We start from the raw sequence: 23120 nt of genomic DNA, 5'->3' as shown, positions 1-23120 counted from the left end.
TATTTGAAAACATTTTAGATATTTGACTTGACTACATCGCCAAAATTTTAATGTTGGGTTGGCGCGATAGTGACACAAACCAAATAGCCCGATGACCTGATAGGATGTCCTTGCGCTATCCTTTTGTCATAGAGGACTCGGTTTTTATCGTCTAGGCCGAACCTTTGGATCGCCAATCTAAAAGTACTGGACTACGATCAAAAGGCCAAAAGGATGACAAGAACGGATAGAGCCATCGCGTGCACCTAGCCGGGCACAGCCGCTCGTAGGCGCTGCGTCGGACGGCCGGTCGGCCAGCGCCGCGTCTCGCCACGTTTCGTGGCGTCGAAGCGCTGCCCTTCTGCACGCCCGAGTTAGATTGGGGTCTCCTCCCACGACCCCATCCGCCTATTCGTGGCCGGCCGTTCGCTTCGGTTCGGCGCCGACCCGCATCTTTCGGCCGCGCACCCATCCTCGTGGCCATCTATCGCTTCCATTTGGGCGAATAACTCCTGTCACTTCACTAGTTCACTTCAAGTTCACCCCCTGTGGCCTGTGCTAACGCAGCGCCACGCACGGAGATCAACGGGCACAAATGGACAGACGCACGGCAAACCTCTTTGGCCTCACTTCGTAGCATGGCAAACGGCAAAAGCAGCGCGGCGCACAGAGGGACGGGCGAATGAAGGAAAGTGTCGGGTGGCGGTAGGGGTGAAAACAGAATCGATCGGAATAAGATTTTACTGTATTTGAAACTATATTTTTATAAAAAAACATATTTGAATATGAATAGTCCAAACATGAATATGATCATAAGATATTGCCAGAAACTAATACAAAACGAATATAGATCAAAGACAAATACGACCGATGAATTACCGGAACCTAAAAATCACTCAAATTGTATGTAATACAATAAAAAAAAGAATATATTCATACTAGAAAGTTACTACACAATAGCTGAGATAATATAGTTTATACATTTATCACTTGAATAATAAACAACATAACTTAGTTCATAATAATTTCACAAACTCGCATGTTATGCTTATACAAGTTCACACAATAGCATATATATTTAAACTTAGTTCACCACAAATTCACAAGACTAGTAAAATACTAATGATAACATATACATAAATGAAAATGAGAGCCTTTATCAGGACAGGCATGTCGCAGTAGGGGAAGAAGATGGTGAGGGCACCCAGCCCCACGCTATATGCCGCATCGAGCATGGACTGTGCCCTAGAACCACCGTCAGGTCGGACAGGAACCAGCAGATGACCATGTCCTTGCCCTTGATTGTCATCACGTATGGTGGATAGCGATCAAGAGAGAAGCACACTGTTAAAAAAGTAAATATCTCGTCCTTCCAATAGGCGATACGTTTAAAAATAAAAAAATATTTTATTCTTTTACTCTTAAAATTTAAAATACTATTGAAACTATTATAAAACATTTTGAAAACTTTTGATGATATAGCGGATACTTTGATCTAGCTCTATAAAAATTTAAACAGAAATATGATTTATACAATAAGAAATAAAAAGACAAATTTCATTGTACACGGAGATATTATACAATGAAATTTGTCTTTTTTCGTTCTTATTATACAAATCATATTTGTAGTTGAATTTTTTAAGCTAGATTATAGGATCCTCTATATCATATATACTTTTATAAATTTTCATAATTATTCCGGTAATATTTTGAATTTTGAGAGCATTACAATGTTGTATCGACGCCCATACTTTGAATAATATCTGAACTTAGAAACTCCAGATATCCAATGCCAATATCATCGGAAATGCTAATTCCGAACAAAACTTATTCAATACCAATTTTGAAAAATCTTTCCGTTTCCTACTCGAATCGGTCAGAAATTATCAAGCCGTTTTCACGCCTACGTGGCCGCACCGAAAATGGGCGCACACGTTCCGTTGCCGAAGAGGAGGAGTCTGAAAGCCGTTAGGGCCCTGGTTGGTTGGTTTGCATAGAAATAAACCGATGGGAGCGGACGTCGCCGTCGCAGAAGATACGGCGCGTTTACGACGGCGCCAATTAGGCAGTTACACGGAAACGATTCCGGTCAACTCGGGTAGTATATCCCTTTGCCATGTCAGGCCCAGGCCAGGGAGATCAGAGATGGATTACCAGGGGCTCTGTGCCTTGGCTGGGATCGCAAGCTAAAAGGAAGCGAGAGTGGGGGGATCAAAGCAAAAGCGGCCAAGAGATAAACCAGCGCCCCCACCCCCCCTCTCGTCGCAATTATTTAATCGAATCCATCGTGTTTCCACGTGGCAGCCCAACCCATCGGGGGCGAAGACCGGAAGACCCGGCTCGGCGTTCTTCACCACGGGATCCAGTCCTGGCGCGGCCGTTATATACCCGCCCCCGGCACGCTCTCGCCTATGTTTCGTCGCCCTTCGCCTCTGGCCTATCTGTCTGTCTGTCTCCCTCTCCTCTCCCCTGCCGTGCGCGCCTTCCCCTCTTTGCCTCGGGAGACAGAGGTACACCTGGGTACGTAGTGGCAGACCGGCCGGTAGTTGAGTTGAGAGACGGCTGGTAGGCGGGAGAGAGAGGAGGCCTGAAGGAGAGTTAGCCTAGCGATGGTGTTCTACTACAAGGCGCGGCCGGACGCCGGCGACTACACCATCTACATGGGCGCCGACAAGAACGAGAACGAGGAGCTCATCAAGTACGGCCTCCCCGAGGACGTCTGGTACGTACGTCACGTTGCCCTCGCTTCTTCCCTTCCCCCGGTTCATCTCTCCGTGCCGCTAGACCTTGCCGATCGACCGAGCCTATCGCATCTGCGATGTTGCGCACGTACGGTCCCGTTAGAATCTGGCTTCCGGTACGTAGCAGCATTGCGCAGCGCATGCGGACAGAGCGAGGAAAGGTAGATGTAGATGACCAGTGAGAAGCCGCGGCGACGGCCGACGTGCGACGGCGCACGAAGCATGTGGCGTGGCGCCGCGGTGATATCTCATCAGTTACCGAGAGAAAGAAGAATATGAGAAGAGGAGTCGGATCGACACGTGAGTCAGCCTTGGCGAGAGGCTGGTGGCGACACCCCCATCCCAACGCCCCAAGCCCCAACTACCATGCTACCAATATACGACCAAAACCAAGGAACAGAACCGATCGACAAGTTGCACGCTGCCATTGTCATCTCCTCTGCTGGCTGCTTTCTGTGAGACCTAAGAAAATTATATGAGACTCTCTACAGAAAGACCTTCGTGAGATCTTGATCTATACCGTTCGTTCTGGATTCAACGGTCTGATTGAACACATGTAAAAAGAGCAGAGGACACGTGTCACACGCAGATAGAGATCTTTCTGTGAGACTCGGTCTCATATAATTTCCTCCCCTCTCCTGCAGTCCTGCTGTATCCGATCCGACTTGTTTGGACGAACTCCTGCTGTATCTGTTTATCTAGCCTCTAGCTAGAGGACCTCACCACGGCCTGGGAATTTTCTTTCCTTCAACATCTGAAATTACTAGTTCGCCAAAAAAAAAATTCTGAAATTACTAGTTACTACAGAGCAATCGGAGTGAACATTTACTGGAGAACGTTAGTTGATGAAAGAACATGTGGATTAACGAGCTATGTTGCTGCAGGTTCCATGTGGACAAAGTATCCTCGGCGCACGTCTATTTGCGGCTCAAGAAAGGCGAGACGATAGATACCATCAGGGAGGGCCTACTGGAGGATTGTGCGCAGCTCGTAAAGGCGCATTCCATTCAGGGTACGCGCCTATTTTGAGCAGTATGGTTTATACTATATCCTTTTTTTTTTTATCTTGGATAGAGCACTGAACTCATTTAAAGATTACACAACCTAGATGCTACTGTATTGAATCCTAAGCATGATCAAGTATAACACGGTGGCGCATGATGTGACCTGTGTGTGTGGAGGCCTTTCTACCATTTTTGTGTTAGCTTGAGTAACTAAAAAGAGTAGGTTTAATTTCCTAAGAGCATCTCCAATCAAGCTCTCTTCTCACCTCCTATCCTATATTTGAGAAAAAAACGATGAAAATTGATCTCCAATCGATCCTCTATCCGACCCCTTTTATTTGAGTACCTCTCAAATCTCCTCTCTCACCCCTTACATTTAAGGGCTCCTCATCCAACCCCTCATTTGGGAGAGAGGGGAGAGAGAGGAGAGAGAGTTACCGGATATTAATAAAATAGAGGTGATTCGAATATAAGGAGTCAAATATGAGGGATCGGTTGGAACACGTTGAGAAATAGGGAATGAAATCTGGATGAAAAAACCCTAAATAAAAGAAATAAGAGGTCAAATATGAGGATTTGGTTGGAGATTCTCTAAGACCATTTAGCACCCAAGTTAACTATTTGCATCTCCAATTATACTCGACCTGCACGGAAGAATCAAAATAGAGTATGATGTGACCTGTCGGGTTTTCGCCTGCCCTACAAAGCTTCAGCGCCACATTGCATGTTGCAGGCCGCCGGAATCTTATTTTCTCGATCGCTTTTTCCTTTCGTGCTGCATCGGCATTCCCTCCCGTATTATTAGCTCTCCTTGGGACCACTGAATTATCTGCTCTCCGTGATTGTGATCATGGAAACTTGACGACAGTTGAGTGATGCGTGCAGCTTTGCATGTGCTTGTTGTGCAGGGAACAAGATGAACAATGTTGAGGTGGTCTACACACCCTGGTCTAATCTCAAGAAGTCCCCATCCATGGATGTCGGCCAAGTTGGCTTCCATAACCCTCGTATGGTAACTACTCCACTAATTATGCAGCTCCTCTACACTTCTTTCATAAATCGTATTCTACGCTGCAAGATGAATATAACTTTATTTTCGTAAGTTGCATGCATGTACGAGCATGTTAATCACTTAATAATTTCACTCATCACTAGAGAAAACCTTGTTACTGCTGGCTAGTAAACCCACTTCAGTACCGATTTTTTTTGTCGGCAGTAGAAAACAGACAATGATAGTCTCCGATTATCACTGTCGGTCCGAAGAACTGGCAGTGAAGGAGGTTATCACTGTCAGCTCAAAGTTTCAACCGGCAGTATTCTCCCTCTCCTACCTCTCTCTCCTCTTGATCTCTCTCTACTATCTCTGTCTCTCTCTCAATACATGCATACAATAAGACATATATTTAATGTAAATCAATAATAAAAATATTTTTACTAATACATAGTAATTCATGTAATTTATTAATATGCAAATAAAGCTATTTAATCTAGCTTAATGATTCGTCCTTTATTATGGTCATGACGTATATAGAGAGGTTGGTCGATGTCTTTCATGAAACATAGGTTGACATCCTTTCCGAAAGGAGATAGCGCGTCGAATTGAAAAATATGGTGTCATTTGAACATATATACGCTGTCAAACCCCCTGGTAGACTTTCTTCTTTTCGCATACTAGAAGGTATGGTGTCATATGAAGGTCTCTCACGCGGTGACAGCACAATCAGTTTATAAAACTCATCGTTTGGGTTAATAACATGTTCGATGAAGAACCCGACGATCTGTTCTTGAATGGCATGTATTTCTGCAGGGAGTATCGCACTTGTACGGTGTTTGAAGCGCTGCATTTGAAGAAATGAAAGAATTAATCCTTGAACAAGTATATAAATTGAATAAAAGGCATCAATATGTAATTTCATACCTTAACATAATTAAACATGGCAACGTCTCCATCTTCGCTGAATGTATGTATAAAACTAAGAATATAGAGCCCGCAGAGATTGTTGCCGGGTGGTTGTCTCATGCACTTCAAGATAAAATGATTCGTCGATGGAATAAATTGAACATTTTTATTCGTACATACGATTCGTTAGTGGAATAAATTCAACATTCGTCAGAGGAATGCAAGATATGAATATTCCATGCATAATAGAAAGTTAATTTTTACATCATATTGCTTCTTGTATAAAAAAAGTAGATAACACTTTTTTTGCAATATCGTGTATACGCCATGTACGTGAATATGAATACTAATTAAACTTAGATGAAATTGATGTGAAGATTAAATGATCGAGTTTACCTATTTAGCATGTTGATGAGATCTTGGTAAGTTGACTTATCTCTTTTTTTTGAGTCCAATACAATAATCTTGCTAAGTCGGGGTGGATGACAAGGAGGATCTAATGAAAATTGTATAAATATGTCACCATTGTAAATTAGTACTAGAATCGAGTTACCCATAAAATCAGAACGACCTAGCACGCAAACACGTACGCAAAGCTGTAGTAAGAGTATGAATGTCTTATGTTAGTGGCGAAGGAGACACTTCAATAAGTAATTCTCAGTGAAGTCTGGATTCATCTTTATAAGTTCATTGTTGAAAAGCCCTGGATCGATGAATCATACTTTATTATCTAATTATTATCTGTGTGTGGATCTCAATTCTCTGAAAGAGAAAAATTAGTCATGCAATTTCAAAGTATAAGATCATATAACATGAATTATATACATAAGTCACTTACAGAGTTCACACTCTGATTATGGACACATCGAGGGCATCTTTGTTATACAATTCATACAAGCACTCGAATTTCACCCAGAAGGAGATGTCCCCAGTGAGAATATATTCATCTATGTATCTTACGGAGAACACATTCCTATATATCCTACCTGGATTGCTCCAAGTACCATAGATGTAATTAAAGCATTTGAGTTATAAGGTTATTTTTTATATCTAGTTTGACTAAAGGTTTGCCCAACTTAAACAGACATCTAACATCCAACTTTGGGATTTGCGCTCCCGCAATAAATCATGCTAGTTGCTCTACTGTTAATCTAGAAGTAGCCAGAAAGCCCCAAATACTTGGAGCTTCCTCAATTATTGGACTTGATTTGCTCTTGGCCACAATTTGGATAAATCCTTCTTCTTTCACTATTATGTGAACCTAATATGGTCATATTTTAGCATCCTTGAGCCATATCATCATCGGCAAAATTGGCTCTCAGTTCTATTAATTTAGTTGGCCCAAGGGCTAAATATGTGCTGCTCCCTAACTAAACCAGCTAGCACATCATCAACCGTGCAAAGGCAAGATTTCAACTAATTAAAGGCCTATAACAGTGAAAGGAGAGTTCAATGGATTTAGTTGGCCCTAGGGCCAAATTTGCCCTGCTCCCTAACTAAACCAGCAAAGGAGAAGGACCAGGAGCCCCATGTCGCCGTTGACCCCGCAAAGGAAGAGGAGTATGGAAGGGCCTATAATTATTGTACTTGCGCAATCCCACTTTTAGTCCAGCTAATTGTCATCGAGCATAAAAAAAAGAGAGAAGGACCAGGAGCAGCAACAAGGCAACAAAGAGAGAAGGAGCAACATTTGTTCTTATCAATTTTAGCAAAAAGGCAGCAAAGAGCAACTAAATATAAACTAGATCAAGCAAGTATCTGTTCCTAGCATGTTTTGAGTATCATCATAGAGCAAGATCAGCAACAGTGAATTGATCATAGCAACAGTGAATTGATAACCACATAACCAAAATGACAGAGCCACCAAAACAACAGCAACACCAAATTCATACAAAGACTGGATAGCAACATTCATTAGCGAAGCACGTTGACCACTTCATTAGCCGGACATATCAGAGAGATAAAAGTAAAAACACTTCTGGACAACATGATTGTAATAATTATTTGCTCTCATATTATACACATTAACTAGCCCAAGGACTGGATACATTAGCTAGCCCAAAGATTGGATACATTAGCTTGCCCAAGGACTCGATAGTTCTTCCTCCTAGCTAAGCATGTTGAACACTTCATTAGCCAGACATATCAGAGATAAAAGTAAAGCACTTCTGGACAAGATTATTGTAATATTTGTTTGCTCTCAAATTATACACATTAGCTGGCCCAAGGATTGGATAGTCCTTTCCCCTAGCTAAGCATGTTGAGCACTTCATTAGCTGGACAGATTAGAGAGATAAAAGTAAAAGCACTTCTAGACACCATGATTGCAATAATTATTTGCTCTCAGATTATACACATTAGCTGGCCGAAGGGCTGGACAGTCCTTCCCCCTAGCTAAGCATGTTAAACACTTCATTAGTTGAACATATCATAGAGCAATAAGTGCACCGAAAATTTAAATAGATCAGAGCCTACTGAACCAGGAAAAATAAGTTCTACTCTACTAAGACAAATAAGTAAAATCATGCGAAACAGAACTAAAACTACAAATAGATTGTGCACTCTAGCTTTAGTGCAACAATAATCATCGAGCAACAAGTTCAGTTAAGTGCAGCAATCATCATCAAGCAACAAGTCCAGTTTCAGTGCAACAATCATCATCGAGCAAGTAACTTAGGACCAGCTTAAGTGCAACAATCAAGTCCAGCTTTAGTACAACAAGATCTACACTACTATATGCACATCAAGTCCATCTTCAGTGCAATCATAATTGAGCAAGTAAATTGGGAAATGAAGAGAAACTAAGGAAAATTCCAATACACACTTCACATCATCGAGCATATATAACTAAATTCAACCAGGGCATCAGAATAACAGAGAGGGAGACCACAACAAGATCGAGCATTTCACCTCACATCATCAAGTAATTTAACCTGGCATCAGTATGCTGATCGACACACATCACATCATAACCAAGTGATTTACCCTAGCATTTCACCTCACATCATCACATAGAGGAAATGAACAATGATATACACCATCAATTCACCAAGTTAAACCATAGGTTGTTGGAGGGGGAGGGGATGGAAGGGGAGGAGTGGGAGGCTTATCTCGATGGCGACATGGGATCCTGTCGGTCCTATGTGGGGGTGACGGCAGCGCGGGTGGCCTCTTGGTCTTCCTCCTCTTGCTCGGGGCTATGATGGTGCGGATGGCTCTTGGCCCACCTCTTTCTCCTCGATGGCGACACGGACGGCCCCTGGTCCTCCTCCTAGATGGCGACACAGGAGGCCTCCTGGTCCTCCTCCTTAGTGGTGACGACGGTGGCACGGATGGCCCCTAGTCCTCCTCCTCGTCGGTGGGGTGATGGTGGCGTGGGCGGCCTCCTAGTCCTCTTCCTCTTCCTCAGGGGCTATGACGACAGCAGTGTTGGCGGGAGGCATTTAGCGGAGGGTTCAAGTGAAAAAAATTCTAAGTGTCAGAGGACACAGGCGCTTAAGTGTTTTCATTGTAGTTAGTACTGAGATTCATTATTAACATTCAGTTAATCTCTAGTAAGCCAATATTCATATTAATTTTAATTTTAAAACATATTTATTTTAATTTCAACTTTCTATATACCTAAATTTTGCTATATACCTAAATTTTATAAATTTTTTTATAATTCATTAAAAATGGTAAATAAATATGCTTATACCTTAATTTGTATATTGGAGCTTGCTAATTAATTAAAAAATATAATTAGAGCTTTCTATATACCTAAATTTCATGGCTAAATTTTCTAATTCATTAAAAATGAAAAATAAATATGTTCATACCTAAATTTCTATATTGGAGCATGCTAATTGATTAAAAATATAATTGAGCTTGCTATATACCTAAATTTCAAGGACAATTTTTTAATTCATTAAAATGGAAAATAAAAATGCTCATACCTTAATTTCTATTTTGGAGCTTGCTAATTAATTAAAAATATATAACTGGAGCTTGCTATATACCTAAATTCCATGGCTAAATTTTCTAATTCATTAAAAATCAAAAATAAAAATGTCATATATATATATATAGCTAATGTAATCAATAATAAAGACATATTCATTAATACATAGTAATTCATGTCCTTAATTTATACGTAGTAATTCATGTCCTTTATTAATATGCAAATAAATCTACTTAATCTAGCTTGATGATTCGCCATTTATTATGATCACGACGTATATAGGGAGGCTTATCGGTGTCTTCCATGAGACCTAGGTCGACGTCCTCTCCGAAAGTAGGTAGCATGTTGAATTGATTGTAGTCTTTCTCATCGACGATATTCTCCACTCCGATAATCCTTCTTTTTTCTTGAAGAACCATGTGGCGCTGCTCTTTGTTAGCCGGGTTCAGGTCTTCTATATAGAAGACTTGGATAACATCTTTCGCAAGTATAAATTGTTCTTCTCTATATTCGATGAGTTTTTGATCCACTGTAGTCATATCATACTTGTTGATCTTCACACCCCCTGAAAGTCCGATCCATTGGCAGCGAAAAAAGATGAACCTTTAACACTCTATATCGAGCTCCTAGATCTCCTCTATGAATCCATATTAGGTCTCTCTATTACCATTGCAGTCGTAGGCATCTATACGAACACCGCTATTTTGGTTGGCGCTCTTATTATCTTGTGCTCTTGTATAAAATGTATAGTTATTTATGTCATATTTTTTGAATGTGAGGGTTATAGTTAACGGTCCGTGAGCCAACACATTCAACTAAGCACACTCTATCTGCTTATCCATCACCTGTCTATGTAACTAGGCGTACTACCCTGGGTCTTTTGTGCGTAGAATCTTCTGTTATTCTTTGACATACAGGATCATTACAACTAATTATTGCAGAACTGTGAAGTGTGCTTGCGTGAACGAAACGAGATTGTTAGTGCAGATTGAGTTTGCACATATCGTTCCTTTCCCCTATAGCCTCCACTTATGACGAGATACATGCACACCAATCGATTTGAGATTCATGTAGTCGACACAGAAATCAATGACCTCCTCGGTTCTCCAGTCGTCGGCATACAACCTTCTGGCCTATTTCGGTTACAACCATATTTCTTTAGAACTCTAATGAACCTCTCGAAAGGGTACATCTGATGCAGAAACACAGGACCAAGAATTTGTATCTCTTTCATAATCTGAACAATGAGATGCACCATGGTATCAAAAAATGATGGAGGAAAACACGCCTCAAGCTAGGATAGAGTATTAACCACGTCTTCCTATAGCGTATGTAGCTTGGTTGGATCGATGGCCTTCTGTGATATCATATTGAAGAATAAGCACAACTTATGATTGAGTTTTGGACCTTCAGCAACATAATATCTCTAATTGCAATTGAAAACATATGTGTCATCACCACATGACAGTCATGAGACTTCATGATAGTTAATTTCATATCTTTTATCTTTACTAGTCTCTTTATGTTGGCGAGTAACCAGATGGAACTTTGATTCCATGAAAGCACTTGCATATTGCAATGTTCTCTACTTCGCCCAGATTGTAGCTAGCGGGATAAAGATATTTGTCGCATTCTTCTATATCTTCAAGATGTAGATCATGTTTGATTTTCAAACATTTCAGATATTTCCATACTTAGAGTGTATCCTTTATTTTGCCATATATGTCTAGTAACATACTAATCAAGCTATCACACACATTCTTCTTAATGTGCATAACATCTATTGCATGCCAACCACCAAATCCAGCCAATAAGTTTAGTCAAAGAAACAAATTTCTTTTTTAATATAGGAGCTCTAAGATTAGATTTTGAAACTGGTGTACTCCAAGGACAACCCTAAGTCCTTTTACCATTTCATATACCTATCTCCTAGTGCGATACTTAGTAGGTGATCGAGTCTCATGTTTTCCCATCAAAAGCTCTTATATTGCTGCGATACGGGTGATCTTTGCGAAGAAATTTACGATGACCTAGGTATATTATCTTTTGGCAGTTCTTCAGCCACAAGCTCTCTGTTTTATCCAAGCAATGCACACATACAAAATAGCATTTGACAGTTTGGCTCGATAGGCTACCAAAGGCTGGCCAATCTTGGATTATTACGAGCAACATTACGCGTAGGGTGAAGCTCTCTTGTTTGTATTCATCCCCTAACCGCAAACCATCGTTCCACAGTATTACAAGATCTTCCATTAATAGTTTCAGGTAGACATCGATATTGTTATTAGGTTATCTCGGCCCTTGTATTAGCACCTGTATTATAATATACTTTCGCTTCATACACAACCAATGAAGAAGGATGTAGATACATAGAGTCACATGCTAAGTGCTATGACTATTGCTCATATTGCCGAATGGATTGATTCCATATGTACTCAACCTAAATATTATATTCCTCATATCTTCTGCAAATGGATTCTTGTATTTCCTATCGACGTTTCTCCGCTGCATACAATATAATTGGAGCTTGTTATATACCTTAATTTTATGGCTAATTTTTGTAATTTATTAAAAATCAAAAATAAATATGCTCATACATATAGCTAATATAAATCAATAATAAAGATACTTTCCACCATAAGCTACTAATTGAAGCTTCTATATTATATATATATATGAGGTATAATAGCATCTACATTGTCTTAAAACATCATGGCCATAAGTTTATCTTTATCATTTCAAAATCTAGAGTAATTTAGTAAATAAAATTTAACTAGAAATGAATTGAAGATGAAGTTAGATACCTTGGAACACCTATGACATGAGGATTCCTTAAAATTTTGAATCCCTCAAGAACTAGGTGACAAAAAATGACTGTTACTGAGCAAGAACAAAGCTCCTATCTGTTGTGCTTGGGCTGGGAGAAGGAGAGGGCCATTTTCATATAGCTGAGACATCACTGCCAGCTCATATCACTAGACAGCAGTGGATTTCTGCTATCACTACTGGTTAGTGGCTTCAGCCGTCAGTGATGATCTTTATCACTGCCGGTTTATAAGACATGATGATTGATTCTTCACACGCGTATTATGAATCAACAATGATATCTTATCACTGTAGGCTCATGGGTTGGAATATAAGATTGGTTCGATTTGCAGTAGTGACTTATACTAAGGTCATTTATTGGTACTATATGAACACAAACTTTATGAGGTGGTTTCCACCGGATATTTAGCCTAGTTCTATATACGTAGTACTACATTATCATAGTGACACATATGTATGCATGATGAACTTAAAACATCATTCATGAAACCATACAAGGACTAGGGCGTATGATTTTGCACTTAATTTGTTGCTGATGAGAAATGGTATACTATGAATATTTTTCCTGTCTAAAATGAATAGCATAAATAATTTTGTTAAAGGAAAAAGTGAGGAAATACCTCCAGCGCTGCTGATCAGGGTGTATCTGGACAGGAACACACCTGAATACAGCATTTTATTACGACCAAATTGCTTTATGTCTTGCATTATTGCACGCAACCTTTTGCATTATATATGTTATGTTGGAAAAGCATTTTGGATTGAAGAGTGGCCAGTGAGTGGGTAGATAGCAGGCTATTTCCGGGGTTTGTTAAATCATCTCGCACAAGTAGTTTGCGAGCATTGCCAATAATACTGGTAGCTATCTTACAGTGACCAATCCTGAAGGCATGCATGTCCCGTGCATATCTGCTTGCTCTAGCGCAAGTTCCTTCTCCATCTTCAGTATTCAAGATCTCATCTTCTAACTACCAACTGACCCTCACGTGCTTTCTTTGTGATAGCTTTCCTAACCTATTTCTGCAACAGTATAATTCATAATAGCTATCTACTGACTGACAGGTCCGTATGTTGACAGTCGAGAAGCGTGTCAACGAGATCATCAACAGGCTGAACAAGACCAGGGTAGAGCGCCGGCCGGACTTGAAAGGTAGGAGGTCATGCATTATATAATGCTGACATGCATATACTAGCTTGACATATGATATGTGCTTAATCTTTCGTTGGATTCCTTTGTGTACAGCCGAGAAAGAGGCCTCAAATGCAGCGGAGAAGGCCGAGAGGAAGATGCAGTTGAAAGAGAAGGTACATGTGCATGCATGCCCTCCTGGAGCTAATGAACACAGGTTCCTCTGATGTTTAAGCAGATTCCTGGAGCTAATATACTGGGCGTTTAATGGACTTGCAGAAGCGTAGGGAGGAGATGGAGAGGCTGGAGAAGGAGAAGTGGGCGGAGATACGGAGCTACAAGGGCCTCATGGTCGCCGAGAAGATGACGTCCAACCGCCAGATCGCCTCCGCCGGCAAATCCATTCAGGAAATGGAGGATGAGTTTGTCTGATGATTATGTATGTCGTGTTTGTGTGTGTGTGTGTGTGTAGTAATTATGTACGGATGTATATCCATGCGCGCGCGTGATCTCAACGAGTTAACCAATGATCCATCGATCATTCGATCCATTCCCTGACACGTCTGTACATACGGATCATGATCGTTGGAGACATAGATTATGATGAGAAGAGCGTACACATAAGGTGGAACAAGTGTCAAGCTGTTGGGAGAGATATGGATCCATGAGGCTGGTGCAAGGCTCGAGTCAGCAACATGCTGCCATGGCTCAGCCTCACAATCTAATTAAGCCAGCCTTCTTCCAAAAAAACAAAATAAAAATAAAAGCTGGCGTCCCATTCCCGTTGCGACGCCTAAGCTAAAAACTTAACAGGATACGTAATTTTCTAGATGGGATCGGCACGTGACTAATCAGTAATCAATCGATCGCAAAAAATACTATTAAATCAATCAACGTCAAGCCGTCAGCACCACTGGATAGGCATGCTGAATGCTGAGTGGTAGCGCATCAGACCAAACAGAGCGAAGTGACGGCAAATCTTTAGGACGAACCACGTACCGGGCTTCTCCTCCTGGGGTTGCAGAATTATTTGGGTTAGGCCTCCGCGATTCCCAACTGTACAGGCCAGATGCAGCCACGGGCTCGGCCCGAGAGGGGAACGCCGAACTGGCGGGGGCTACCGCTACCAAGGTCTGTCAACAACGAGTTCGAGCGACCTTGAGCTGTCAGGCTCGTGCTCGATAAAGGATCTAGCCGAGCTGGAAGGAACTTACGATGATGACCGAGCTCGGAACAAGTAAGTAGGTTTGAGTTTAGCCCATTTAAGTTTTGATAATGGAAAAAAACCTTAAGTAGGTCTTGTTAACTTTGTTGGTTGTTTATTTAGGTAGGCTTACAGATAATACCTCTATTTCGGTCCTTACAAGGTATCTTTAGGTCTTTGAGATAAAAAAAAAATTAATGTCATATAGACTTAATAGGTGACACACTTAAATAAAAATTACAATATTTATTAACTCGAGTCTTATTGAGCTTAAGCTCGTGAGGCTCGTGAGTCTTGACCTAGGTTCGAGTTGAGCTCGTTTTGAGATTGAGTTGAGCTCGAATTAAGTTGAGAACGAATCAAGTTTAGAACGAGTCGAACTTGAGTAGCTCGTGAGTTTACAAGTTTTTTTATAGCCCTAGCTACCATCCTAATCATATCCACCATTAGACCGCATAACAGTAGAAGTGCTCACCTCGGTGTCGCTAAGGCCCCCAACCCCACTCCAAGCACGACGCGACATCGGCCGATGTCACAAGCACGCTATTGCTCGTAGCACACGCCATGCGACCATGGCCTGACAATGCTATATTGCTAGGAGTCGTGAAGCGCAAAGGCCTGAGTGCAGCTGCTTAGAGTGTAATTGGTTATCCACATGAGAGAAATCTGATCTACGAATATGTATAATCTTAAAAAAAAAAGTATTAGGTTGCCCGTATATACTATTCTAACTTGACCTGACAGATACAAATATACACCCGTAAATGAGCCTACTTGTTAGTGTCAAAAATATTTTATACGAGCAACTAATTACAATTCAACTCTTACATCCCTCCTATAATCTTAAATAAAAACTCAATTTAAAATATTCAAATAAATACAACCAATCAACCAACATAACTGCATACAACCCATTCAACCAACATCAAAACCCATACGGACAAGAGAACGTACGTGCCTGCACAATCCGAAATTTGAGCAGTCAATGTATCACTCGATCACATGAGGGGTGGCAGAAGCCAGTGCCCAATAAAACCTTTCCTCTCCTTTGACAAGAGCTGCGCATCCGGCTTTACCGGTCCCATCTCTCCACAGCGGTCAATTGGTCGTGGTAGCGTGAGATAGGCAAAGGATGCACGGATGCCCAGGCACGCGCCGCCCTCTGCCGCGGTCGCAGGCGGGTGTCTGCGCGCCCCGGCGCGCGTACACTGCTCCCGAAAGCGACCATCCCATGCCGCTCCCGTCCTCCAACACCCAGCGGTCGCGCCCTATCCGTCCGCTCTCGCCCATCCGACGGTGGAGAGCGGCCCGGTCCGGCCCGAGCGCCGAGAAGAAATCATCGTAAACCGCGCGCACCGCTCCGCTCCCACCTCGCGGCTTTGAAACATTTTTCTCGTGCTCCCACGCGGCCACGCGCGCTCGCACTGCCACTGTACATGCTCTGCGTCCATGGGAACGCCCACCGTCCTGTTCTTCTCTCGCCTCCCCCTGCTCCGCCTCGTCTTCGTCGCGGCCGTCGCCGTCGCGTTCGGGGGTGCGGCGCCGCTGGACCCGCAGCAGCTGCTGGCTCTGCGCGCGCTCGGCCTCAGCGCGCGCCGAGCGGCGGACCCCTGCGGCGCGGACGCTATGGTTGGCGCGGTGAACGCCTCCTGCGACGCGGGAGCGCCGTTCCGGCGCGTGACGTCGCTCGCCCTCACCAACTGCTCCGACACCACCTCTGTCTCGGCCGCGGCGCTCGAGGCGCTCGCGCCGTCTCTGAGGGCGCTGGCGTTCTCCGACTGCCCGGCCGCGCCGCCGCGAGCTCTCCCACCGGAGCAGCTGGCGTCTGGGCTCCGGGCCTTCTCCTGCACCGCCTCGCTCCACCGCCTCTCCGCTGTGTGGCTCTCCCACCTCACCAACCTCACCGAGGTCACCGTCGCGGACACGCTCCTCGCGACTGGCTCCCCCACCGAGCTCGCCGTCGTCGTCTCCCACATGGAGCACCTAACACGCCTCACCATCTCCAACGCCAACCTCTCCGGCTTCCTCCCGCACCACTGGCACTGCCCCAACCTCACCCACCTCGACCTCTCCGGCAACCACATCACCGGCGCCATCCCGGACACCCTCACACTCCTCGGCGGCATCACCCACCTCAACCTCAGCTCCAACGTCCTCAACGGGCAGATCCCCACCTCCATCGGCGACCTCATTTCGCTCACCACCATGGACCTGTCCAAAAATTCCCTCTCAGGCGGCATCCCGGACACCGTCTCCACGCTGCCAGAGCTGGAGGTGCTCAACCTGGGCTCCAACAGGCTCAACGGGAGCATACCGCGGTTCCTGGCCGAGATGAGGGGACTCAGGGAGCTCAACCTCGAGAACAACGACTTCGACGGCGTGGTACCTTTCACCGCCAAGTTCCTGTCGAGGCTGCGGGTGTTCAGGGCCGCCGGAAACGGCAAGCTGTGCTACAACCGGTCGGTGCTATCCGCTGAGATCGTCGTGGGCGTAGCTCCTTGCGACAAGTACGGTTTCCCGGTGCTGCCACCCCCGGCAACGGCGCGGTCGGAGCGGAGCGCGGACTACGACGACGGCGGCGGGGACGGGGACGCGGACGCCGGGGCCGACACGAGGGGCGGGCCCAGCGCGGTGGTGCTCGTGGTGGCCATCGGGCTGTCCTGCCTGGCGTTCTTGGTCATCTTGCTCGTCTGCCTCTGCAAGGTGTGCCGCTGATTGGCGCGGCGCCCGTGTCGCTTGCGATTTTTCCATGCCTCTTTTGCTGAGTTTGTTAATCGGCCTTGCTCGCTGCTGTGCTGGAATTGTATGAACTACTGATAGCTAATTCTTATTTTGCTCTGTATTTTTTTGGCGCCATTCTTCGCTCTTGGTCGGGTTAAAGTGTTTAAGACCTTGAACCAGGAGCAAAGAATAGCTGTATACAAACGAACATCTTTCATTGGAGCATTTGCAAGAACAGATTACGATCTCCCTCCAATGTTGTCAGCCCGTATTCGTGCACAATATATGCTGTGTCACACTGTCACAGTTCACAAGAGCAAAATTAATCTGTATCATGACTCATGAGCTGCTGCAGGCATAGCCCAGTAGTCCACTGTGGCCACCCCAAGAAAACACACTGCTAAACCAAGCTGGCAGCACGGTTATAAGGGCTCGTTTGGCAGGGCTCCAGATTCTTCTAGAAACGTTTCGGTTTCAGATTCTTCCTGGAAACGTTTCTCCGGTGAATCACCTTCAATTTTCTGAAAACGTTTGGCAGGGATTCTGGATTCGGATTCTTGAAGAAAAATGACCTGAGTGATTCTAGAAACGGGTGAAACACCATTTTAGGTGATTCTCCTCGTAGTGTTAAAAATGAGAAACGTTTCAGGTGATTCAAGGTGAAACGTTTCACGTTTTAGTGCGTTTGGCAGGGATTCTAGAGAATCACCAGAGAATCTGAAACGTTTCTTGCAACCAAACGGGACCTAAATATCGCCTTGTTTATCACTGTTACCAAACGATTCGGTTTAAATCACTTTTATAAATCGAGCGGTTACCGATCAAACTTAAATTTAAAATTCAAAATAAAATAAAAAAATTTGATAAAAATCGATTGGTTTCTATCGAATTTCTTCGTCAAATCAGCGTATAAGCTGGTTGTGCCCATATGTGACTCTCGAGCATGAAGATGCTTCTTCTTCACAGAGTTGTGCAGCCGGAAATAAGAGTTTGAAGTGGTATAAGATCTGGTAGTTGACAACACCAAATAAAGTTACTATGTTTGTATGGCGGCTTTGTTCACAATAGTGTCCTTGTTTATCCGAATGTAGTGAGAAGGGGCGTGGCCCTAGATACGATTTGCCCAGTATGCATGAGACCTGATAAAGACTGTAATCACCTTTTCTACAAGTGTAAAAAGGTGAAAGAATACTGGCGCCTGATGGGTATGAAACATGTACATATAGTCAGGCCAAGATATGATGCAAAAAATATGGGTAATGGACCGAAAAATGCAGTTGAAAGTCATTGTGTCCCTCTGGAGATGGTGGTCAACGAGGAACAAAGCTAATGCAGGTGAACGAATGCAAAGTGCAGCTGAGATTAGTAGCTCGGTTATATATCATTTAACTGAGTTCGCGAAACTTAATGCGAAGGAGTAGAAGGAGCATTCTTGCAGACAAGACAAATGGAGTTCACCGTCGGGAGAAATATACAAGATTAATATCGATGTTGCTTATCATGATGACACGAAAACTGGAGGTTGAGGATTGGTAGCAAGGAACAACATGCGGAGGCAGAAGCAACAATGCAAAGCTTGCGTCTTGTTCACTTGGGGATGGGAAAGTCGCTACAATCGACAGAGAAGGAACGGAGCCAAAACTGTGCTTTGTTCAGGCAGATTCGAGATTTTATGCATTATGAATTTATATCTTGTGATATCTCGGGTTGTTTTAGAGAATCTAACAGAGTGGCAGATTGTTTAGCTGCCTATGGTGCATCTGTAGTTGCCTCTGGCTCGTATGAGCTGATGAGCACGCACAAGACTTTGTATCTGAACTTGCATCCGGTGATTTGCTTGGATCCGTTGTTTAATGGAATTATGTGTTCCCTAAAAAAAGGAGCTTGGTTATCATGTAATTTTGGTTCGTCCGTGCGGGTCCCCTCGTCGCCCCAACAATCCAAAAACTTAGCTGGTACGAGAGTAGTCGCTTTTGAGGCCTTTTGGAATGAAGGAAGATGTAGGAATTTTAGAGGATTTAATTCCTATAGTAATTTTTTCAATCAATCTTTTTGGAATAAAGGATCAGGCTTCTCAAAATCCTATAAAATTCCTATGAAATTGCATGACCTATAGAAATTTTGGAGGATTCCACCACCGGATTTCGAGACTTTGCCGAGCCTAAAAACACTCGGCAACGTGTTTGCCGAGTGTAACACTCGGCAAAGCACTCTCGGCATACACAGTGTCAGCAAACAGATGTTTGCCGAGTGTTTTATATCGCGCACTCGGCAAACATATTTGCCGAGAGCCAAATACGACACTCGGCAAAAAAAAGCGACCTAACGACGGCAGGGCTTTAACGGTCTCTTTGCCGAGTGTCTAAAGGATACACTCGGCAAAAACGAGGACACGTGACGCTCGCACATCGTCCCTTTTTTGGGCAGTTTGCCGACTTTGCCGAGTGTCCGTCGAATACACTCGGCAAAGTGAGCACAGAATAGCGCCCAGATAGCACAGTTTGGCGACACGTGGCACTCTTTGCCGAGTGTATTAGAGCACACTCGGCAAACTGGCATCCAAAATGCCATATTGAACAGCCTTACGACACGTGTCAGGTTTGCCGAGTGTAACACTCGGCATAGCCGTGTTTGCCGAGTGTTACACTGGGCAAACTGTTATTTACCAGATCGACAATTGATCCATAGCAGATTCAAAACTGTCGTTGCAATTCAAAACAATTTATATATATTTCACAGATTACCACCTTCACATAAACATCGCATATTACATAAACATCATATAAACATCGCATATTACACAAACATCACATAAACCGTCGCATAAACATCACATATGCCACAAACAGCGCATAAACTATCGCAAGTGACACAAACATGACAAATTGTCGTGACAAGATAGCAAAACATAGTCCAAACAAAAAGAAAATGTAGCAGGCCGTAACGGACTCAACACTTGATTACCACCTTAACCTGCATCAATTAAGGAGTAGAAACGCTAATTAAAAAGTATGCATTTGAAAGTAAACAGAAATGGTAAGTATGGATATGGGGTTACAAAAGTAAGTTTTCAAAGTGAGGAGAACAAACCAAAGTGAAATGGAGTACCAAAGTGCGAACCTCCAGCTCCAGGCGTATTCGATCCCTCTGATGGATACTGCACAAAGGAGGAGATAGTTAGCACAACACTCTATAGCTGTAGGAATGGCAATAATGGTGATTACAAGGTTATAAACTAACTCACAGGAGTGTATGGAGCCTGTGGAGCAAGTGGACAAGAAGGCGGTGGCATCGGTGGCGGAGTTTGGCCCATTGCAGCATAAAGGGGCGTCATCATCGCATATCACTGGGATTGTTCTACCACTAGCCTCTCCTCGAACGTTCTCTCTAATTCGTGCCGGAGCCTCCTTTCTTTATCCAGCTGGGCCTACAGTATGTCAGCGCAATCTCATCATCGTTCCAATGCAAAGCATGTACATCCACTCACGATCATCCATCCTCTAACATATTGGGAAACATACACATATAATATTTTTTATTCAGCAAGTAATATAAAAATCAATTTCATCTACCTATACAATTAATTATTTCCATCAAATATTTGTGTTTTACCATAAGAGGGAATCGGCATGCATCAAACTATCTAATAGGTAAAGATAGGTCATAATCCCACCCGACGATGTGTAGATTGGGCCGTTTCCATGCTCTACTCCGATCCGAGACAGAATTTCAGCAGTACCTCCCCGCTGTTCTCCAAATACACGTCTCGGCAACAAGCCAAGAGAATGTGTATCCGGAGAACAACGGGAAGACGCTGCCGAAACTCTGTCTCGGATCGGAGTAGAGCATTGAAACGAACCCAATCTACACATCCTCGGGCTGTCCAAAAAATGTGGACAATTCGAAACAGTTACGGTTATAGATATGCAAAGACTTGCATATTTATAACCATAACTCTTTCAAACGGGAGACGCATAGGTTACGCGACATGCACATCTTAAAGCCTAAATTAGCCAAAATTCAAAATTTCGGCGGCACCTCCTTTGTAATAAATAGCAAAACTGGCATAACAACACAGGCATAACAACACAACAACACAGGCATGACAAATATAGATGATACGACTATCTAAAGACTAATTAGAGGACAACCCAGACTGAAATATGAATCAACTTTCATAATCCATTCCCCGGATAATATTGCCACGAGGACTCCATATGATCTACTTCATGTGCTACCAGCAACACATGCTCACAATGACATGAGTCACATATGAAGTCCTCATGGCAATACTGTCCGGAGGAGGGGGGTGGCCGGAGGAGGGAGGAGCACATGGCTTCAACGGCGCATGGCGTGTGGCGGTACCTTGTACCCGGGCGTCGGAGGGGGGCGGCACGGGGTGACGCTGGCCGGCGCGGGGGAGGCGACGTCGGGCAGCGCGCGGCAACGGCGGCGGCGGGCCGAGGCGGCGGCGGCAGGAGGGGAGTCGCGCGCGGGATAGTTTTCGATCTGTCCCCGCGCGCGGGGTGGGGAAACCCTATATTCGGTAAATTATCAAGTGTCGACTTTGCCGAGTGTCAAATCTAGAACACTCGGCAAAGCACTTGTTTGCCGAGTGTGAAATCAAGACACTCGGCAAACAACTGGTTTGCCGAGTGTAAATGCAAGACACTCGGCAAAGAACTGTGTTTGCCGAGTGTGAAAGCAATAACACTCGGCAAACACCTGATTTTTTTTTTGCTACATATACACTTAATGAATTAAAAATAGCAAACAGACCTAGAAAAATACCAAATTTTAACATCGAATATGCTATGTTGTATGTTGAGTGTAGAAAAAGTTTCAAGGTCAAACGACGATTCAAACGTCACTTCGGTTTCAAACCTGATCCGTTCCCTCTCGAAACCACGATTCTTCCTCGGATGACAGCTGGAATGATAGTATATAGCAGAGAAATTCCTTTTTTAAGGCAAGTAAGAAGAATTATCATTCTCCTTCAGAGCACAACTGATTCCAAGGGCCGCTCCCAGGAGTCCACATCTGCTGCATCTCAATCTTGAAGCACGACTGAATTCTAACTCTAAGTTCATAACAATATCATCCTTAAACCATACTGTAGTAGTACCGGAATCGATGTGTGGCGGCCTTTGGTTGGTTGTTATTACGAGAAAGAAAAGAGAACAAAAGGAAACCAAAAAGAAAACAAAGAAAAAAAATCTTTTGCCGAGTGCTTCATATCGGGCACTCGGCAAACATAAATGTTTGCCGAGTGTCCGTTAGACGACACTCGGCAAAGGGGCGACTCGCCGTCAGCCGCCGAACGGAGGGACACGTGGCGCGTTGTTTGCCAAGTGCCCGAATTCGCCGAGTGTTTTTTCTCTATTTTGCCGAGTGCTGTTGTTTGCCGAGTGTTTATTGAGGTATTTACCGAGTGCTTAATTGTTTGCCGAGTGCGTTAGTCGGGCACTCGGCGTAGGTGGTTGTTTGCCGAGTGTCCGATATAATGCACTCGGCATACACGTAGGCACTCGGCATACACATCGTTTCCGGTAGTGTTCATAGCATGAGGTCCACCTCATGGAAAAAAAATATTATGTTCTCTCTCATCTAATTTCTATATTTTTTCTGCGCTCTATCCAAATGGCTATTTCTGTATTTTTCATGTGTTTTGCATTC

At 43.7% G+C, this 23120-nt stretch overlaps 2 protein-coding genes across 2 annotated transcripts; both read left to right on the top strand.

The window, feature by feature from the left end:
* The first annotated feature begins 2383 nt into the window (after positions 1-2383).
* Positions 2384-14190, top strand: LOC133910087 (uncharacterized). Its single transcript, XM_062352609.1, has 6 exons — positions 2384-2701; positions 3605-3732; positions 4633-4736; positions 13453-13540; positions 13634-13695; positions 13799-14190. The coding sequence occupies exons 1-6, from the start codon at positions 2589-2591 to the stop codon at positions 13949-13951; spliced, it is 648 nt and encodes a 215-aa protein (XP_062208593.1). The 5' UTR covers positions 2384-2588; the 3' UTR covers positions 13952-14190.
* A 1948-nt stretch (positions 14191-16138) lies between these two features.
* LOC133910086 (receptor-like protein 51) lies at positions 16139-17643 on the top strand. Its single transcript, XM_062352608.1, has one exon. It carries the CDS (start codon positions 16173-16175, stop codon positions 17436-17438), a length of 1266 nt encoding a protein of 421 aa, XP_062208592.1. The 5' UTR covers positions 16139-16172; the 3' UTR covers positions 17439-17643.
* Positions 17644-23120: the final 5477 nt, after the last annotated feature.

This window comes from Phragmites australis, chromosome 2 (genome assembly GCF_958298935.1).
Source record: "Phragmites australis chromosome 2, lpPhrAust1.1, whole genome shotgun sequence".
In the NCBI taxonomy this organism is placed as follows: Eukaryota; Viridiplantae; Streptophyta; class Magnoliopsida; order Poales; family Poaceae; genus Phragmites; species Phragmites australis.
Note: the sequence above shows the minus strand (reverse complement) of the source record. Positions and strands in the feature narration are given on the sequence as shown.

What these genes read in the sequence shown, in the direction of transcription:
- LOC133910087 (XM_062352609.1), top strand. Translation starts at nt 2,589, where the DNA reads ATGGTGTTCTACTACAAGGCGCGGCCGGACGCCGGCGACTACACCATC. An exon ending in GCTTCCATAACCCTCGTATG is followed by an intron (nt 4,737 to 13,452) that starts GTAACTACTCCA and finishes ACTGACTGACAG; the next exon opens with GTCCGTATGTTGACAGTCGA. An exon ending in GCGCCGGCCGGACTTGAAAG is followed by an intron (nt 13,541 to 13,633) that starts GTAGGAGGTCAT and finishes CTTTGTGTACAG; the next exon opens with CCGAGAAAGAGGCCTCAAAT.
- LOC133910086 (XM_062352608.1), top strand. Translation starts at nt 16,173, where the DNA reads ATGGGAACGCCCACCGTCCTGTTCTTCTCTCGCCTCCCCCTGCTCCGC.